The following is a 22,199-nucleotide window of genomic DNA, read 5'->3' as shown; positions in this document are numbered from 1 at the left end:
CCTTCCTTCCTCTCCCCTCCTCTATATATACCTTGATTATCTCTACTCTTTTTTTTTTTTTTTTGGCTCTTCCCTCATCCCCAGCAGTTTGACCATCATTGTTAGTGAATTCGGCTCATGCTCTCAGGATCCCCTTTTCTACCTCAAGTAGCTAATCAAACTATTTTCTCAAACAAAGACAGTTCCCTTCCTCAGAGAAATCCGGGAGCCAGCTGTTAAAGTTATCCCTGCTATACTGTTTAGCCAAGTTACTGAAAAGAGTGAAGGTAATATTTCAAGTTGTCTTTTCACCCTGATTCAAAAAGAATGAACATCAATCATTAAACATCATCAAATACCAATACATTACCCTTCTATATGATCTCTAAATTGACACAGATCTTAAACCTCCATTAAATCTGTTGAAAATTATTTTTAAATTCTGAAGTCTCATTAGAACTTTTCACTACACATATGAACTCTGAACTTTATTTTTTAAGCCATCAACTGTTTCACTCAGCAAATGATTTAAACTATGATTTCAAAGAGGGCACTTTGAAAACTAAAGGCTTTCTATACTAGTCACTTTCTATAAGGGACATAGGAAAGAAGGCTTAGTTTTGCCTTTGTTCAAAAGATTTTCCACACAATTAATATGTGTTGATATAAATTGCCTAATTGAAGAATGTCAGTTTATGGTTTGTGGAAGAAAATGAAAATAAATTCTGGTTCGAAATCACTTCTTAGGAAACAGGCTGCTACTGCCACCTGGGGGAGGTTCTTTCTGCTTCATTCAAGAAAGCCAAATGTGCTTGTCAGAGGAATAAATCCCTTTTGTGTTTTCTTTGTCATATCCACACAGGAAGAAGACTTTTAAACTTTCTGCCCATGAAGTCATAAAGCATTCCAGATGTCTCCAAAATTCCTTCACACAGAAATACATACTTCACAGACTTTTTGAGAGGTACAGGAGAAGATGAACCAGAATATAATGATATGAAGGTTTCCACAACTTATAAACTAAGAAAGTATGTTGGAAAATATGGATTATATACTAAAAAGTGGAAAAATCAAATTTAATCTTTTAATAACAAAATAAAACCCCAATTTTTAAGCAAAATTTATTTGGCCTTAAGTCATAGTTAAGTACTCCTTTTCTGAAATATGTTATCATTAATTGATATGGAAACTGTATATGTTGATATAATCATGCTAGTGATCACATCAAATAATAAATATCAATTGCATGGAAATAGCCAAGAGAGTTTTCCTAGAGAACTTTTGAATTTATGAACTAAATACTGTTATGAAGTCAATATCTCTTGCATGTATACCACATATCTGTTGAAACTTTTTCATGAAGTAGTAAATATGGCAATTACAATGGAAAGAATTGTGATCATTGCTTTTCAATGTCTTTCTATTTAACACTTGCCAATCCTGCATTTCTTTAGGCTGTAAGATAAATTGTTACCTATTAGCAATTCTCTTAAACAAAGAAGTTAATTCTGGAAATAAAAGTTTCAGGAAGTACCTATTGCAGTTACACATCTGTCAAGTGGCACAAAAAACTCAGTGCTGATTAGAGGAAGACAACTAATCATTTATAGAGAGGATTCTGGTAATAGATTAACTAAATAAAATACATACAGTATCAGTCTCAGAGTGGTACAGTGACACTGCCAGAAGGTTGAAGTTCATAACTGTAACAGCTTGAGGGAAGTCTGTGGAGAAAACATTTTTAAGATTGGAAAAGGTAAGTGATATAGAGCAAATCGGTTGTGATTCCATAATTAATTCTTGAAAACAATCACACATCTAATTCAGGAGTGAAAAGAAATCTGAGTGTCTAGGGTGCAGCTGACACAGCTGAATGAGTTGGTGAGTTGGGGTCACCTTCAGGGACCCCTAAGGTGAGTGTCTTTTGCATGAGGGTGTGAGGTTCCTTCAACATGTTCATATTAGGGTCTGGAGTGAGTAGGGGGAGGGGCATCAGAGGACAAGAAAGGTCAGCGGTACATAAAACTTTATAGTTGAAGTACAAGTTATAAGCAAAAATAATAAATATGCAATATTAAATGTCTTTATTTCTGAATCAGCAGATTGAGTACATTTGGCAATTGGTCAGTAGCTCTGCCTTATCAATCTAATGAAAATGATGGATGACCTTAAAATGCTATAAGGGGCTTATGTTCTGCACAAAAATAACTACATTTTAGGGGTGCTGTAGACGAAATAGATTCTCCCCAGGTTCTCCTCCCTCCTAACTGAATTGCACAATGTGTTGGCCTTTCTTTTCTTCACTGAAGAGCCGATACTTAACTATGATGAACCATGGAGTTGTTTAATTATTTCATAACAGATATTACAAGTAGTTCTCATTTTCATCAGAATGTTGCCTAGTTGTTAAAAAATTAGTAAACAGGAACAGAAGTCTTCCTTTAATATTATTCATGTCTCATAGGACCGAAGTATTCAGGAAGTCGGGAAAGATAATTTTTTGCAGATGCCACTTGTATATTCAAGGGGTGGGGAGGTAGGGAGTAGGGAGGTGCAGAACGTTGTTTAAAATGCAAGAAGGGCCATTTCTTCCACTGTACTGTTCCTTCTTCTTCTCCAAGAGTGAATAATTTTCAAATATTGCTGCTACCTTTGTTCCTGAACTGAGAGACCTCAGGACCCCATTTCTAAACCAACTCACCTGTCACATTGATGAGTTAACATATTCCACCTAAACATGGTTTACACCATCTTCATGTAATATTTTTTCTAATTTTCCTGCAATTACTGTTTCCTCCTCTTTTCCTTATCTGTATTTGATTTCTCTCTCCTCTCCCACTGCAAACTACTAGTATTATTTCCATTTTCCCTTTGTCACTGAGGGGTCCCCACTTCAGTGGAGAGCTCCTCCATGCTTTAGACACTAAGAATAAGGGGAAAGCAAATCAAAGTCAATACTTGGGAGTGCTCTAGGCCAGGTAAGAAGCCTTACATTGGGGGAGTGTAGAAGCCTGACTGCTTATGCTGAGCCTTTGTTTACCCACAGCCATGATGGACTCCAATAAGATGACCATCAACTTGGCCCTCTTTGGCATGACTCAAAGTGGAAAAAGTTCTGCTGGGAACATTCTTCTGGGAAGCACTGACTTCCACAGCAGCTTTGCTCCATGTTCTGTGACCAAAGATTGCAGTCTGGGCCGCAGTTGTCACTTCCACAGCTTCATGCGTCGAGGGGGGCAAGAGGTAACCCTGCAGGTCCAGGTGCTGGACACTCCAGGTTATCCGCACAGCAGGCTGAGCAAGAAGCATGTGAAGCAGGAGGTCAGGGAGGCCCTGGCACATCACTTTGGGCAAGAGGGTCTGCACCTTGCACTGCTGGTCCAGAGGGTGGATGTGCCTCTATGTGAACAGGAAGAATCTTCCCCAGTCCAGATGATCCAGGTAAAAAAGAGGCAATTACACTGATGACATTATTCCCATTTGAAGGACATTATCTTAATAGGAAAGAACTATGAAAAACTGGTTAAAAGAGTAGTTTTAAAGCAAGTTTAAAGCAAGTAGTTTAAAACAGGTGCTGGTCACATAAAAATAACTGGTAAAAATTACTTGATTTTCCCACCAAGAGTCATTTTTACAATTTCCTTTAGAGGAATTCAGTCATTTTGTAACTGGGTCATAGAAAACAAAACAAAACAAAACAAAAAATGAGATACTGAACTTCAGAGGTTAACTAAGTCTCAAACCCCTAAGAACTGTGAATCTGATTGATTGTCAGTGTGGTCTGACTATCTGCATCAGAATCAACTAAGCTGTTTGTTAAAAATGCAGATTCATCCAAGCCCTACTGAAACAATGTCAGGAGTAGAGCTTGCCTATCTGTATTTGCATAAACTTCCCATATATTTCTCTAAAACAGTGAAGTTTTAGAACCACTGAACTAAAATACTTACTTGCATCCATTCAACATCAAGGGACAACCTCTTACAGTTCACCATAAATGGGGCATTACTGTCTGATTCAGTCACTGAACACTGTATTGAGGACCAGTACAGAGCTTAATGATTGGTGAGTAATATATGAGCCCTGGTCTCAAAAAGCTCACAGTCTAGAAGAGACAAATAGATAAACAAGTATAAGACAATGCATTAAGTGCCAAAGTAGGGCAATGTATAACTCCTCAGTGAAGGAAGCATCACTGAGACCTACACCTCAGTAAGTATTCAGGGGAGATTTATACTTTATTAACAGGAAAAAAATCAGGAATTTCAGAAGCTTTGCTTGTTTCATCATCTGTAGGGTAACTGCTCCATGCCAGCCATGAGAAGATCACAGGGACCTCAGGGTGAACAAAAATAACATATGCCACTTTTGACTAGTGGTTCATCCCTGTTTGTTTGTTCATTTATTCAATTTCTTGATTCTCCAGTTTGGGGCCACCCAAATGCAACTGCTGGACTTGACTAGTTTAATTCAGTAGCCTCATTAAGTCACTGAGCTCAGAGAACACATCTCCCCTAGAAGCTTCACAAGTAAACTACGTGAAGAATAGAGAGTAGACATTTTTAATTCAAAATGAATTTGTATAAATGCTATTCTTCTTCTGGTCCCATCTCTGATTATGCTCATGCAGAATCTGTTACACTTAGAAAAACAGTATACTTTGCTTTAAAGAAAGATATCTTCCTTTAACTAGTAAAGGCATAAGATTGTTCTAAATGACAGACACACATTTTGTTTTTCAGTAACTGTGCATGTTTCTAAAAAAAAAAAAAAGCCATATGTGTAATCACAAGAAACTAGCGGAAAAAATTAGGGTGACAAGAGTATAAAAAATAATCCTCATCGTCTAACTCCTGAAAAATCAAGGACATTCTGTACAAAAGCAAAGAAGAAGAAAAGAAGATGATTGCAATTAAGAAACAATGTGGAATCTAAGAAAGCCCATAAACCACCCCCCAACCAATTAAAGCCTGCATTTCAAACAATATTTCTGGTAGAAATCAAGTGGGGCGGGGGGCGGGGGGGACCTGCAGCCATACAGTCAGTGTAATTTTTAAACAGTTTTAAAAATTCATTTAAAGTTGCTATTAAATAGACATTTAGCTTAAGCTATAGATGGATGTAACCCACTAAATTCAGTAAATGCATAAATAATTCTCAAAAACTAACCTGACCCTCTCCATATGTCTCCAGATTTTTCTTTCTGCTGGTTCAGACAGGATATTTTAAGAGACATACATTTTGAAAATAGATTTTTTTTCCAGTTTTAGGATATAGAACAATATTGTAATTCCCTAATTGTTTTTTATGGAAGTGAATTTGATTCATACATGTCTCTGATCCTTTTAAATGGTATTCGGCATACAGCCTTCTCCTCTTATAGCTGCCTTCCTTACGTCAGTGGCCAATTCAGGAGTTGAAGGCACAGAGGAGATGGGCTAGGGAAAAACTCAGATCCAGAATATTTTTTTCGAGAATAAATAACTTCTGTCTCCTGGGAGAACTCAGCAGCCAAGATTTAGTAATCCTCAGAGGGGCCTTGACCCCTAGGAGGCACTGCAGTCCCATTCTGGGTTTACCACCTTGATCTTTGGTTGAAGATTGCCTAAGCACAGGCTGGCTGTTTATGACCTTCTTCCTGAAGGTGCCTCAGATACTAGTGGCAACCATCTGGATATGCTCACAGATTGGAAGGAGCTGCAGAATGTCTGAAGATTCAACAGGACCAGCAGCTGTTAGGAAGGAGGTGCTGCTAAGGTCCTCTGGTTTCAGACACACCCTGGATTTCTCCTTCCTGGCTCATGCAAAATGGGGAACAGAACATCTGCCTTCCCCTCTTCCTTTCCCCCTTTCTGGGGGCACTGATGCTTTCCATGGAAGTAGTCTCCAAGGCTAGTGCCAGAGAAGTGACCTCTTCTTTCCTGTACCTCTCTGTTGTTTCTTTAAACATCTCTCAGCTTGTGCTCTAATATTTTACAGAGGGGTTATAAGCTGCTAACTGTGACAACTGAAACAGTTCCTCAAATGATCCCTTTTTCTTTATGTTAGGCCTTCATTAATTTACAGTAAAATGGTGGAGGTGTCAGTGAGTCATTTCCCCAAAGTTGGGAAATAAAGGGAATGATTCATCTGAATGTTATCTATCATTTTAATTTTTTTAAAAATCCCCCAATAATAGATCAGAGCATAAATAAAGTCACCTGAGGGAAAGTGCTAGCATGCAGCCAAAGTGCACCAGGAATTGAATCCAGGAACTGATTAAATTCTTTCCATGATCATGGTATCATGTACATATTATCACTGTATATATTCAGGCTTCAAGCATGCATTTTAATTTCGAATGAACAACTCAACTGCTGATGTTACAGATGGGTGTACACAGGGAAGGTTCAGAAAGGCCAATGTAAGGCCTGAACATACTAAACAAAGATCATGGGCTTAGGTGTTCTATAGAATTCAGTTGACAAATAAGCCTGTTACAGTTCTAGGTATATGACTATAAATGTTACTAAGGCTTTCTTGGCTTCAGTTCCTTACTTATAAAATGGGGATAATTTACCTAATTGAAGAGTTCTGAGGGCTATATTTAATAAATGTAATGTGCTTGGCATTGTGCCTGAATTACAGCAGTTTCATAGTAGGTTTGCAGAAAATTGCCATTACTATTATTGTTTTTATTGCCATCAGCACTACCTAGATTGTGATGAGTACTTATTCAAATGAACTACTAGATATAAGCAACATATTACAGATGTTGTTCAAGGTCCTACTTAGCTACTCGCTTTGTAACCTTGGGTAAGTAACTTCTCTAAATTTCAATCTTTTCATCGGTAAATTGGGAAAGATAATAGTTTACTGGGTTACTTTTGGAATTAATGTCATATTAACATAATAGTAAATTCACTCAGACACTGGCACATGGCAAGTGCATAATAAATGTTACCTATGATCATTGTGACTTTATTGTTAGTATTTGTTTTACCCTAAAATTGGGACACATTATTTGTAGCCTTCTTTGGGATTATTTTGATAGGCTTCAGAAGAAAGTAAGAGTGAAATAAAACTTACACGGCCCTGATTTATAGGAACTTCCTTATTAATTTAGAAAAAAATCTGGGAAAAAAATTCACTGGCTTAGTAATGTTAAACTAAGAAGCCCCAATTCAGTGTGAAGGACAGGGGTCCCCTGTCATTCAAGGAACCTCTGTTACAGGCCCAAGTCTGCCAATAATCAGCTATGTGGCTTTGGCCAAGCCATTTAACATCACAAGGCCTTAACACCCTCATCTGTAAAATAAGGCAGTTTTGACAGATGATCTGTAAGGCTGACTATTCTCTGAATCTGATCTAACGAGGCTTATCATTCAGCTTTGGCTCTCTAAGAAGGCAAATGTGGTGCTCGAAGTGGGAAGAGAATAAGGGAATAGCATAAAATATAAAGAATGGTCATTATTGTCCTCCTGATCCATGATAATTTTTTTCTCAGTTGATGTAATAGTTGGCTTTTTTTAAAGTTTCCCCCTAAAATGTCCAGATGCTATGATTTCATCAACCACAAACAAGTGGGGCAGGGCTGGTGAGGTCCTGGGAAAATGAACGTAATTCCTGGAAAACAAAGTTTATATTCTAACTAGTTGTCCCAAAAGGACTAGATGGACTCATACCCATTAGCACTATGAAACCAAACAACTCATGATTGATTGTAAAATTTCCATCTAGCTTAGTACTATATTTAAATTATTAGCACCAGAAACTTACATTAACTTATCTTTCTTTTGGATTTTTTATGTGAGGTATCAATCAAACGTGATTATTCTTTCTCTGGATCCATAAAGAATGTTTGGCCACTAACATGATGACTATACACCAAGTGACACTACTTTCAAATATTCAACTATTTGCTGGCCAAAAATCAATCTAAAGAATATAAGCTAAATCAACCATTCTCTTCTATTTTTGGCAGTAATTCAAAAGTGCAATTTCTCTCACAGTTTAGGACATGAGCATCCTTTCATAAATAATTATCAACATGTAAAAACTTTGCAGTGGCTGAACACATGGACTTGTAAGTGGTGTAAAGCTTACAAATCTATTATCCTTAGGCGCTTTAACTCATTTTTCCTGAATGATATTATGGTTTAAAGTACAGAAGATGTCTGGTGGAGACAAAGAGGCAACATGTTAATGTTACAATACAGAAAGCCAGGAACTAAAAACACACTGTGAATGTTATGCGCTTTAATGCAATAGGTACTAACCTAGCAAGAGGAGAAGTCTATGTTATAATATATAACTCAGGAGAGAACCATTTGAGCCAAACAGTTTATTTAGCATGAATTTTTACTATGGTGATGTTGTAAAAATAGTTAATAATAAACATAGCCCCTGCATCAGCCAATACCCAGGGAACAGGTCTGGGGGTAACACTCAAGGGGTTAAGGACAGTAGCTATTTATTAACGTGTATTAAACATTTCAATAACCTGACAATCAATATGAATACATCAATAATGTGCTGAGTGAATACCAGGTCTGATTCTAAATTTGAGAAACTTCTAGAGACAAGAGTGATGAAGGATCAATAGCTGTATAGAAATAAAATCCCAATACTATACAATTCCCAATAATGCTCAATCACTTTCTTTACTTGGTATGCCTTTACTGCCTGAGAACTCCTTTGTTAATTCCTATGCTCGAGGCAACACCACATGCCAGAAACTTTTTCTGACCCCCTCCCTTTACCCCCCCTTTCCACCTCTCCCATCCAAAACTAGGCTAAATGTTTGCCTCTGTAGTGCCAATATATTTTCTATCATAACACTTGCGATTACAACAAACTGAAAGTATTTTTTTCCTGTCTGTCCCTCTTCCTTAGACCTAACTTTAGTTAGTAAACAAGAATCTCCACTAGATATAAGCAGGAAATGTACCTGTCTTGTACCACCCCTTGTCCCCAAAACAAAGTAGACCCTCAATAAGTATTTGCAGAAGGAATAAAGCCCCTAGCATGCTTTTTAAAATTCACATTCCCAAGCTCCACCCCTAAAGATTTTGATGCCTTTTTAGCAAGCATCCCAGGTGATTCTGATGTAAATGGTCCAGAAATCTCTATTCCCAGAACCTAAATCTGATATATTTAGCACTTCATTAATTTTTCAACCATTTGGATTAATTTGCTGAGGCTGTGATAAAAAGTATAATTAACTGGCTGGCTTAAGCAACAGAAATTTATTGTCTCTCAGTTCTGGATGCTGGAAGTCTGAAACAGGTGTTAGCAGGGTTAATTCCTTCTGAGGGCTGTGAGTGAAGGATCTGTCCAAGGATTCTCTCCTTGGCTTATGGATGGCTGTCTTTATGCTCAACTGGTGTTCTCTCTGTATTCATGTCTTTGTTCAAATTTCTGTTTTATAAGAACACATTGGGTTAGAGTCCCACCCTAATGATCTTAATTAATTGCATCTGCAATAACCCTATTTCCAAATAAAGACACTTCTGAGGTACTGGAGGTTAGGACTTCAACATATCAATTTGGAGAAAGGGGTTACAATTCAACCCACAACATGGTTTATTTATTTTGCAATTCTCTGACCTCTCTCACAAGAGATGTGTTCTTAGAGTACATAGAATACACGACAAACTCTGAAGAGGTCTGGTAATTTTGCTATGTCACTATTAGCTAAAATGTGATGTTGATATTGCACATATACTTCGATTTATAAAAGAGCTACGTTCTTTAAAGTTTGGGTTAAAGTTTTGCTAATTTTGAGTTTTAAAGGCACATAAGCATATGCCAATTAAAGTACTTCTTTGAAAAATTCTTTTGTGAAGTTCAGAATCTTTCTGTTTAAATAATTATTCCCTAATGTACTGATCTGGAAATGTCTGAGGATTTTCTTGAAGCAGGGCAATTCAGGAGAACTAGAAATATACAATTATTCTATGGTATAAACAGACACGTTTTGAACAGATATGAGGAAAAATTTTGGACGTATACCTTGAGAGAGTCCCTCTGAATAGAAAGTGCAGATTACAGGCGAATTTGTGATAATGAACTAGAGTAGAAAAGTTTTACAGGAAAGTACAATTTTGTGTCCCAAAGATTAAATTTCAAAATTGAGGACTCAAAATTAAAAAATAAAACCCTAAACCTTCTATTTGAGACGATGGTGAGGGTCTAAATTCCAAATTAATACAACATATTTATTGAGAGTTTACAACATATTAGAGGCTTTGATTGATATAGAAAGACATAGACTTTGCCTTCAAAGAGGTCATAGCCAAGTTATAGAAATAAATGTGAAAGTGAATAGCTCTGATAAAAGTCAGACTGTGTTAGGAGTTATAATTGGTAACCAGTCTTGAGATGTTTCTAATTTAAATATATTGTCCCACAGTTCCTGTATTTTCATATTAGATTTACATGTCCTGATTCTTCCTTCCTCCCTCTTTCCCTTCCTCTTTTTTCCTGCCTTCCTTTTACTTTCTTTCCCGCTGTCTTTCCCTCTTCTTCCTTTCATCTTTTTTCAGTTGTTCAATATTATAAATATGAATCCTATATTCATTCAAAACAGTTTCCCAAACTGCCATTCAATTTTTTCAAGATTTTTATAAACTAGAGTTTGTGCTAATGCCTCTCTGCTTGTACTCAACTTCTTTATATATCAGTTTCTCTATATCATAATGGTATCTCTCACAAATCACCATGTTGAGCTTCAAAAGAGATAAAGTATGTAAAGCGCTTAGCATAATATCCAGCACTAAATATTAGTTGTTCTCCCATCTTTCTTTCTTTTAATTATTAGATGTTCTGGATATTCCTTGTTATGTTTATTCCTAAGCATTTAATACTTCTCTTGCTATTATAAACTGGTAGCAGCTTTGGAAATATTTTTTTTATGCGAGTGTTTGGAATGGAAGGAATTTTACTGTCACATTGTCATGATTTCATATAACTTTGGAAATATTCAAAAAAGTTAAATGGTTATTTCTAGATGCCTTTCATATTGCGTGAGCAATCTGCCATGTGCTATTACTTCTGCTTTATATCAGCTCATTTGCACTAATCAAACAAGAATTTATTACATAACCAACTTCTACATATTACTAAACAAAGGAATACCGGTCTGCAGTGTTATTCACCCACATTAGAGGAAGTCACCCGATAAACTGGGTTTGATTCCAGGTATGTGAAGAGGATGCGAGTCACAGTAATATTTTGTAGTTGCTCCAAATTACCAAATGTATTTTGATCTTAGCATTTCCATTACATGTCATCTGATTAATTGACAGATTGTAACCAGATTATGTAATTATAAATCCTTAGAAAATGTTTTCAGTGATGATGATAACACAACATTCCTACAGAAAGAGATATGACAATTCCCTTGGGCAAGGTGCTCTGACAAAGGAATTCAGTGGTTCTAAAAGATTCAGGTTGACAGGCAAGTATAAATGAATGCTGCAAATGTAATTAAATCATATGCAGCATTGATAATATGCAGTTTTGAGGTTGTATATACATAAATTATAACAACAAAATAAAATGGAGAACTAAAGCCTTTTTTTATAGAAAGCCCACCCATCTCTGTCCATGTGCTTACATTACTTGACCCCATCATCATTTCCATTATATATTCCAGCTTTTAGAAACATAATGAGGTACAGATCTATTGACTGTGTTAAACCATAATAACTCCTCAGCTCTTCTTTGAGAAATATAGTCCAAGGCAAATAGCCATTTAACTTCTCTCTTTCAGGAACTTCTGGGACATGCTTGGAAGAATTACACTGCCATTCTTTTCACCCATGCAGAGAAAATAGAAGAGGCTGGGTTCAATGAAGATGAATACTTACATGAGGCCTCTGATACATTGCTAACTCTACTAAATTCTATTCAGCACAGATATATTTTCCAGTATAAAAAAGGAAACTCACTTAATGAACAAAGACTAAAAACCTTAGAAAGAATCATGGAATTTATAAAAGAAAATTGTTACCAAGTTCTTACCTTTAAATGAGATTTAGGTGAAAGGAAAAGGGCTTTGGGTTTTAGAGTCAGCAACCTGGTTTCAAAAGTGCCTTTATTAGCATGAATGTGGACCATCAGAATTTCCATGTGCTACCAGTGAGAGTGTACATTGGTAAAACCAATTTGGAAAACTGGCAATTAAAAATAAGATTTCTGAAAAAAAAAAAATATATAAAAAAAATAAGATTTCTGGGCTTCCCTGGTAGCGCGGTGGTTGAGAGTCCGCCTGCTGATGCAGGGGACATGGGTTCGTGCCCCCATCTGGGAAGATCCCACAGGCCGCGGAGCGGCTGGGCCCATGAGCCATGGCCACTGAGCCTGCGCATCCGGAGCCTGTGCTCCACAACGAGAGAGGCCACAACAGTGAGAGGCCCACGTACAGCAAAAAAAAAAAAAAAAAAAGATTTCTAAGGCAAATCCTATGACACAATAATTACACTCTGAAGTATATATATCCAACAGAAATGTATACATTTGTGCACTAAAAGACATGTATGTACAAGAATGTTCATAGCAGTACTATTCATAATAGCTAAAAACTGGAAATTATCCAAATGTCTACTAAGAGTAAAACGGATAAGCAAACTGTGGTATATTTAAACAATGAAATATTATACAGTAACGAGAATGAGCAAACTATAACTGCATGTAACAAGATCAATGAATTACCCAAACATAATGTTGAAAGGAAGAAGCCAGACATAAAAGAATACATACTCTATGATTCCATTTGTATAAATTTCAGAAAGTCAAAACTAATGTAATTTTAACTATTTTGACGTGAGAAGTGTTGGAAGTCAAGTTACCCTTGGTGGGGTGGGGGGGATAGTGAGTGAAAGCACACACCTGGGCGGCTTCTCAGATTCCAGTAATGTTCTATTTCTTGACCTGGAAGTTGGTTTCACAGAGTGTGTTCCCATTGGGAAAATTCGACAATTAAACACTTCTGACTTACGAACTGTTTACTATATATGTTATACTTAAATAAAAGTTAAAAATGAATAAATTATTATCCATATTTTCAAAACTTGCTCCACTGCTTACTTGATCCTAAAAAATTAAACTTGTGAAGGCCTGTTCCTCATGTGAGATACCTACTTCATATTTACTGTAATGATGAAACAACTTAGCACATATTAGACGCTCAGTAAATGTTAACTTCTGCTTCCACTTTCATATAACCCCTGGTTCCTATTAAGGCTTGGAAATACAGGTAAAAGCTCAGAGCCGAACCCTGCAGCAGAAATAACTGTTAACAATTGTAATAACCAAATATGAATAAAGCTTTGACTGAAAAAGAGGCTCCCAGTCTACCTTGGAAGGTCGGCCAATTTGGATTAGTAGAGAGATCCAGGATAATCTCAAAGGCAGCAGTGAGGATCAAAGGAAAATAATTCTAGTCAATCGTAACAGCCAAGTCCATCCACAAGTCAGTATCAGATCACCCTCAGGTTTAACGTCTGCACGAGCATTATCATTTATAAGATTCTTTCCTAAGGTAGTCCCCAATTTACAAACAGCTTGTTTTCATAAAGTTAATTTGTAAATTGCTTTTTTAGTGTGCATTATACTTTATTTTCCATTAAAAACGGGATTACAGCTCGTGGTTGTTCTCCCAGACTAATCCTCAAAAGTGTACCTAATGTTTTATATTACCTGAACTTCTAGTACAAATTTATAAAGTATTTCTAAGGGAAAGCATAATACAAATTCCAACTTGAAACAACATCTCTATTTCTCTGCATGGTCCCCAACTATCATTGTGGGTCCAGGATTGTAAAGTGGGAGCCTCAACAATTGGGCTGAGTTTTGGAAGTTAAGTAAAAATTGACCCTTCCCCAGGGGTTAGTGGCTTGGTGACAGAAAGTTGAAGTTGAGAAGTTGAAACTGCAGTGACTAGTGAAGAGTGGAAAATTCATGTTCTGAGTTCTTCATTCATGTGATGTCAGCTAACGCTTTACAGAACACAAATACTAGTTAGCTAAAGTAAAGATATGTTGTGCAGAATCATTAAGGATTCAAGATCTCTGAGGCTGGCCTAGTTTTAATGATTAACAGAGCAAAGGTACTTCTAGTTTCAAAGAGGAAGACTTCTGTGATGTTTTTCCCTGAATTATTTATTTTTAAATTTGTATATATATATATATTTTACATAAATCTCTGAATGTGATCATATTACATATTTGACTTTTCTTTAGTCATCTTATATTTTGCTTTTTTCAGTAACAATTTATGTAACTATTCCTCTATTGATATGCATTCCAGTTTTCTGCCAACAACTATTCTTGTACATATTTTTTAATATAATATTGATTTTTTTTCTGTTAAGTTATATTTCCAAGAGTGGGATTTCTTGGTTGAAGTATATATACACTTTAATTTTAATATATCTTACTCAATTTCTTTTCATACATGTTGCAACAAACTTAATTTTCAACAACATTTGAGAACCCTTTTCCTATATTCTTGTCATCAGTGTTATCATCTTACACACCTATTGCTAACACCAGTCTGCTAAATGTAAAACTGTACCTTACTTACTGTTTACCTTAATTTGCATTTCCCAGACTACTCCCTAACTGGAGCATTTTTATAAGCATGTTGGTCATTTAGATTTACTCTTCTATGAACTGCCTCTTCACATTATTTATCTTTTTTTGTCATTTACTATTCGATCACTTCACACAAAGTTTCTTTGCTTGACAAAAACTTTAGTCAGGCTCCTGAACCTTGTCCTAGGCCCATCTGTGCTTAATTTAGTTTTGGTAAGAACCCTGCTAAGTCAGTTTACCAGAACCCTTTACCTTCAATATCTGATCAGGTTCCTTGTCTAACCACCCTGGCCTCTCTCCAGAAAGATCCTGCAGGCGGGTTTACCCAGACTCCCTCTGACCCTTCCTTGTAGTTCCCTCTTCGTAATTTTCCATCCAATGATCCCCACCCTGCTCCTTGGCTATAAATTCTCACTTGCCCATGCTGTATTCAGAGTTGAGCCCAATCTTTCTCCCTCACAGTAAATTCCCATTTGAGTGGTCCCTCTACCTATCCTAATGGTCCTGAATAAAGTTTGCCTTATCATCTTTAACAAGTGTCACTGAGTATTTTTTCTTTAACACGTCCTGCTTGCTAAATCTGAAGAGCTCTACATACATTACAAATATTAGTCCTCTGCCTTTCAGGTTGCAAATTGTTTTCAATTCTGTTATTTGTCCTTCAGTTTTGGTTATGGTAACTTTTGCCAAAATAAATGTGAATTTCCTTACAGTTATATATTTTTATGTACAAAATTGGGATTTAGTTTCATTTCTTTTTAGATGGGCAACCAATTATATCTATTTATTAAATAATTAATAACTTTCCTACTGAGATAGGTATATAAATATATATCTTCTTTATTTCTGGATCTATTATGGATTCTTAATTCTTTTCCATTATCTATTTGATTTATATCACTATTAATACCATAATGATTTAATTTGAATGGTTCTATATCCTTCCTTGATATCTAGAACGGCAAGCTTCCCTTGGTCTTCTTTTCTCGACATATTTTCTGGCTACTCCTAGTCATTCATTTATATACATTATTTCAGATCTAATTTTGTCTAATTTCAAAAGAAAATTCTTTTGAATTTATGACAAAGGACATTTTGTAATATTAAAATCCTCCCATGCAAGCATACAGGATGTTTCTCCATCTTATGTTTATTATTTTTTATACTACTGTATTTCTTACATTTTTCTTTTCCTTAGTTTTGCCAATTTGATAAAGTTGCTATTCAGTTTTTCTTCTTGATAATTTGGACATTCTACTCTAATACCCATTAAGAATTATTTCCTTGTCCCTCAGAATGAAGTACATACTTCTCTACCATTGTTTGATAACAAAGCAGAACTCTTTCCCCATTGCATTACCCCCTCAACTATTTAAATAAGACCTTTAGAACACTTTAATTTCCTCCCTATCCTTTTCTCCTTACCCCATCTTCCCTATGGACGAAGTCTTGGGAATGTTTTTCCTTTCTCCTTATTACTAGATTTTGCTAAGAGAGTTAATTATTTCCCCTTACAGATTGACCCTTATGTTTCAAAAGTCCCTTCTTATCATTTACATTGAGCATTCCTGGTAGTTTATCATTATCTCTTTTACTTAATATACAAATATTAGAAGGTCCATTCCTCACCATTGTTTTCTTTTCTCTTATCTTCCCCCATCTTTCTAGTTAGTGCGTTTTCCTAATACACTCTGCATTCTAGTGTAGTACCCCAGAGGCATTAATTCCAGACGTGGTCTTCCATGAACCACTATGCAATAGCAATTCTAGCTCCTCATAATAATCAGCATAGTGGATGTAGGGAAATAATTTGTTAGTTGGTAATGGGGTAGTTAAACCATAAGAATAGCAAGGCACTGAAACGAACATCTACCTGAAGCTGGTTGTTCAGCTTTTTCTGGATGACATCACATGTATATCAAATTGAATAAACTCACCATTACTAGAGATAATTACAACTTGCAACAAAACAACCATGTGATCAGAATTAGCTCTAGGTAAAATAAATGATGTCCAGAAAGTTCATCTTTGGCATCTTGCCACCTTTCCTATTAGACCCTATAATTTGCACTCTTTCCTCACATCCCTCCAGGTGCCCTTCTGTATGCTATTCTCACCTGGAAGACAAAAATCTCTACTAAACTTTGTATTTGAAAACACTTTGAACATTTTAGATGACTGGAAGACAGTATACATGATACTTTTGTGCAGCTGGGGTTGGAGCCTCATTAGTACATACTATCCTCGGAAATTAGTAATTCATCTCTAATACTAACTAGTTCTGACCCTTACTAGGTTGGTTCATCTAGATAACATTACCTCAATCAGCAATTTCAGACTTTCTTTTTGTAGTTATGTTTATCTACACTCTGCCTTTTTAAGTAAGAATTTGCTTAGGTTTTCTCTTCTACTGATTTTCAAGCATATCACAATTCTTTTACAAAAGGCTATTTTTAAGAGGCATTGCTATTTCCCATATTCTCACTCAAACTTCATTTAAAAAATAAGTTTCTTTTCACAAGCATCAGAAGTTTTTATTGTCAATTCATATGCCTTAAGAGAAAATGTTATCCTTTCACATGAAAACTGAAAGTTATGGAAAAAGTTATTTCTACCAAAATCATTCTCTTTTGCTAAACTTATTAAAAGTGACTTTCAATTTATATTTTTCATTAATCTTTTCAAAGAGAAATCAAACTGTGGTGTTGATTTTGGATGACTCCTGCACTGTTCTTTCCAAATTCCCCAGGTGTGAAAAGCTGAGTGGGGTTTTAAATTAACAAGTATCAGCCAAATATCTTAGTTAAGTGGATGCATATATTGAAAGCATTTCTCTACTGGGATGTATGATATTCTAACGAGGCCATTTACAAAAATAAATGTAAAACTTTGTCAGAGCAGCCTTGATGTGAAGGTTCATCACGTGAATGCCACTGAAGAAATGAGCAGACATTAATAACTGCTATTTGAACAATTCTATATGCATTATGTAGCAATAGGATAGTCAAGAAGAGTAGTTAGCCTTTTCATTTAAAAGGATTATTCTTTTTTCTTGCAATTATTGAGCCCCAGGTTTGTTTCTGCTGCTGTTGCTAAGGACAATAGCCTGCCAGATAGGAAATGATGCTGATGAAGACATAAAATAACACTTACACGCATATTTTTCTCAAAAATCCAGAGAACTGGGAATAGGGTATGTTAGGAAGGGGGTGGGAGTAACGAAGGGGAAGGGAAAAAAACAAACAAGGGAATACATAGGGTGAAAAAATATAATATACAATAATTAATTCATACTCTGAAATTCCAGATGGCTCACTTTCAAACTAACAATTATTTCATTGTTCTGGGTCCTTTCTCTAATTTTTTTTTACAGTTATACTCCTATGAATTATCTCTGCCAAAACTCATCCAAAGTCAGAACCGTAACCATAAGAAGTACGATGAGCAACAATGTATATATAAATTACTGATTCTTTTCCATTCCAAAAAGTTGGTATCTGAAGAAGATCCAGTTTTGTATAGAGGTATATTAGCCATTAGCAACTATCTTTCTTTTCATTATTATTGTAAAACTTTGGGTTGTCACCGAAAAAGCACTGCAAATGTGTACAACTATAGAGGTGTTCCTGGTTTAAACACAAACTTTTTCTACCTAACTATCCATCTATTTAGCTATCTAGAACTTAGTGACATCCTTCATAAGTAGACTTCTGGGATAGACTGTCATTACAGGATCAGTGCCCTCGACAAGAGTGTACTCAAAGAATCAAGGCACATACATGGTTCTTTAGAAAGGCAACAGCTGCCAGCAGTGGCAGCCTAGTTTTGCCAAGTGATTCTTCCTAAGAATTTCCTCAGCAAAAAGAAAAAACTTGATAAATTCTCTCTGTAACCACTCCAAAGGAGGGTTTAATGACCTCCTCTCCCTTTAAAATCGCTTAAATACTCCACTAAAGGAGCTGCCTTAATCTCCTACACGAACTACTGAAGTTTAGGTTTTTAAAATTTATTATCTTTCCCTACAGTTTAGACAAAAGAGAAGTCAAACTTCTCATTCAAATAAAAGAAACCACATGACTATCTGAGAAAGAAAGCATACTGTAATAGAGAAAAGCAGAATATTAGTAAAATCTAGGTTTCAGCTAGTTATACCTTAGCGCCAGCATTTATGTAAATTTTCTGTTGATTCTTCGGGGTAAAATAGCTGGCTTACCTCTAGGGAGTTAAATTGACAAGATGTGTTGAAACTACTTAGCTAGCTATAAAGCATTAAATATCTTACTAATAATTTACAATAAAATCCATGACATGAGACAGATATTATTAATATATCCCCCTCACTTGGAAGGCAAAGCTCTCTCCACAAGACAGCAATTTGCAATATTATTTTTAGGTGTGTTACATTAATTTGCTTCACTAGATTTTATTTTGTATCTTGGCGATAAAGTTTTAGTCTACACACCATCGCACAGCACTTAGAACCAGGACTGTGTCACAATTTATGTAGTCAAAGTACAAAGCTAACACTGTACTCTTTGATATTTATATATATATATATATATTTTTAACATCTTTATTGGAGTATAATTGCTTTACAATGGTGTGTTAGTTTCTGCTTTATAACAAAGTGAATCAGTTACACATATACATATGTTCCCATATCTCTTCCCTCGTGTCTCCCTCCCTCCCTATCCCACCCCTCTAGGTGGTCACAAAGCACCGAGCTGATCTCCCTATGCTATGCGGCTGCTTCCCAATAGCTATCTATTTTACGTGTGGTAGTGTATATATGTCCATGCCACTCGCTCACTTTGTCACAGCTTACCCTTCCCCCTCCCCATATCCTCATGTCCATTCTCTAGTAGGTCTGTATCTGATATTTTTATATTTTTAAAGGTACAACATATAATTTTCCTAGAAAATTGAGTAAGTATACTTATGCCCCTTTAATGTCCTTGTCATAAGCAATAGTGAGGTGATCCTCCACCTGCCAAGAACTTAAAAATACAATTGCTTTTATTTGTTACATTAACACACAATAGTTAGAAGTATTGTCTTTCTAGTCTAAGAAAATTGCAAAACTATTTGAAACTTTATCAATAATATTAAACCAGTGAAAGGGCATCAATGAACAGGACTGACCAGCATCTAAATATCTAAAACATGGATTTCAGTGGGCGTGCAGGGAGGGAAGAGAAAGTTTCAGTAAAAAACATCTCTAGCGAGGGGAGAGATACTACATCTGGTATAGCGGGTCAGGACTGTTGAAAGACAGGGCCTGTGTGAAATATTCCTTAAGAAACTCTGTTCATTTCATATATACCAAGTAATCTTCTGAACAAAAATTCAACTTCTCAGGAAATGTGATACCATGAAAGGGGACAGAGATAGAAATACTAGTTTCAGGAAAGGAACATTCTTATCATAAACTGATATTAACATTGTATACCTCTATTATGTGTAACATAATATATACCCTTACAACTCAATGAGGTAAGTACTATTATTATATCCATCTTACAGATGAGGAAAGTAAGGTATATGGAGGCTAAACAGTTGCCCAAGATCACAGAGGCATTTAAGTTGTATAGATGGAATCAAAACTAGGTAACCCGGATTCAAAACCAATACTACTAAGCTCTACAGACTACTTAGCATCTATAACAGTCATGTACAAATGCAGGTTTTTGGACCTGCAAAGACCCAGATTTTGGAACCTCATTAAACTAACATTCTCTGAGGCCCTATACACACCCTCCGTCTTGCTGACGTGCTTATTAAACTTCAGTGAGTTACTCTGAATATTTTGTAAATAGTGCAAATGAGAATTTACATATTTTTTAAAAAGCAACAACAAATTATCTGTTTGGTGGGCACTTAATATTCTTGTACTCGTAGAATACTTAATGGTCTTCATAGAAGGCAGAAAAAATTTCCAATTATATATTAAAATTAACATGTCCTGAAAATGATTCATCTCATAAGAATAATACACATGGAATTTCTATATATAAGAAAAGTTAGTACTGCCAATAGTCACTATAAGATAGTGGGTCAACACTGCACGAGAAATTATCTTGGGGGAATGTCAGCTTTTTTTTCTGGTTTACTTCGCAATACATAAATAGATGTCAAGAGGCACTAGTTGTTTAGTCTGTGACCTAACACTATCTCCTACTGTTGAAATTCTTAACAGGCTGAATACCAGTCAGAAGCCAGGATTATGTCCAGTTCACTAACAGTGTCATCATTTTTTGTTGATTCTGTAACAGTTCTCTCATCCCAGCAATACAAGTAAAACAGAATTAAGTTTTCTGTAAAAATAACGACTGAATGGGGCTAAGTGAATAACTTGATTGAGTAATGCTTTTATGTAACTTGAAAAACTGGGAATAAATAGTTCAACTATCTAAATAGTTGAAACATTCTTTAAATTATATTAGAATTATTTATAGAAATGTAATATAATTGGGAAAAATCAGAAAATACAGACTCACAAAAAGTCTTTATTCCCGAAAGAATAACATATCTCAAGTACAAAACTTTGGAAAGTCATTTGTGTTTAGTTATCAACAGATAGATATTAATGATGCTGTTAATATTCAATTTTTCATAAAGAAGATAAAACTTCTATGATGATACCACATCTTGGCCTACCAGAGAACGCTACGGACTTAAATAAATGATACTTTTTATAACTTAGCATGTAGGGTTGTTTTAAAATTTTTTGTTTTGGCTCTCCTTCTTATTGTAGGCTATAAACAGCAACAGTGCTAGAATATTGGTATGTGTCATTTTTCTTTTAGAATAGATATTCCTACCTCCATAGATGCATTTCTTTTTTGGTATCTCAGTCATCATCTCAAGGCTGGTGAACTTGAAGCTCATAGTGCCTAAGTTAATTTTCATTGTTCCTACAATATCTGTAAGATGAGTGAAAATACGCATTTGACAACTTTATACATATGTACGTTAAATTTTTGGCTACAATTTCTTTTAATATATTGACAGTATGATGGTACATGAAAAAATAAAAGATATCAATCTTAAATGCTCTTCTAAAGATAAAAGCTATAAATAATCTTTTATTAGGTATCCAAAGAATCTTTGAAGTCACCTGGAATAAAAATGTGGACTGTGTTTACAGTCAATTTATTGGGAACTACATTGGTAACACTTTGCAATGTGCTTATTCTTTAGAATTAGTCAAAATTTATTACTAATTATTTTGTTAAATTGGAAAGAATAAGTTCACTACACAGTTGGAAGTTTCAGTCTTCTTAAAAAGTCACCTTAAGTATGTAAGTCGGGGTTACTTTGGCAAGCAACAGCAATAATGTTCAAATGCCATGTCTCCTAGCTTTCACATTGTTCGGCTCTCTAGAATCAACAGTTGGTCATTTTCAATACCATTACAATACAGATTAGTTAATAAGCCTGACAAAAATTCTAACTTTTCTTTTTAAAGAGGAGAGGGCATTTATAATACAGATACTAAAAATACAAGGGTTTCAAATTGCATGCAACATGTGCCTACAAAGAAACTAAATGTTAATCTAGTTCAAGTTACTTAAATGTGTAAAGAAAAAGCAATGTGCAAGCCAACATCCTCACTAAAAAATAAATCATCATGAAACACAG

The 22,199-nt window shown here is 35.5% G+C and overlaps 1 protein-coding gene across 1 annotated transcript; it reads left to right on the top strand.

Annotated features, from left to right (window-relative positions):
• Nucleotides 1-3,027: 3,027 nt before the first annotated feature.
• Nucleotides 3,028-11,995, top strand: GIMD1 (GIMAP family P-loop NTPase domain containing 1). The gene is made up of 2 exons (XM_065878329.1): nucleotides 3,028-3,420; nucleotides 11,735-11,995. The coding sequence occupies exons 1-2, from the start codon at nucleotides 3,028-3,030 to the stop codon at nucleotides 11,993-11,995; spliced, it is 654 nt and encodes a 217-aa protein (XP_065734401.1).
• The last annotated feature ends 10,204 nt before the right edge of the window (nucleotides 11,996-22,199 follow it).

The sequence above is a fragment of the Phocoena phocoena genome, chromosome 5, assembly GCF_963924675.1.
Source record: "Phocoena phocoena chromosome 5, mPhoPho1.1, whole genome shotgun sequence".
In the NCBI taxonomy this organism is placed as follows: Eukaryota; Metazoa; Chordata; class Mammalia; order Artiodactyla; family Phocoenidae; genus Phocoena; species Phocoena phocoena.
The sequence above is the reverse complement of the archived record's forward strand: the minus strand, read 5'-3'. Positions and strand labels throughout refer to the sequence as shown.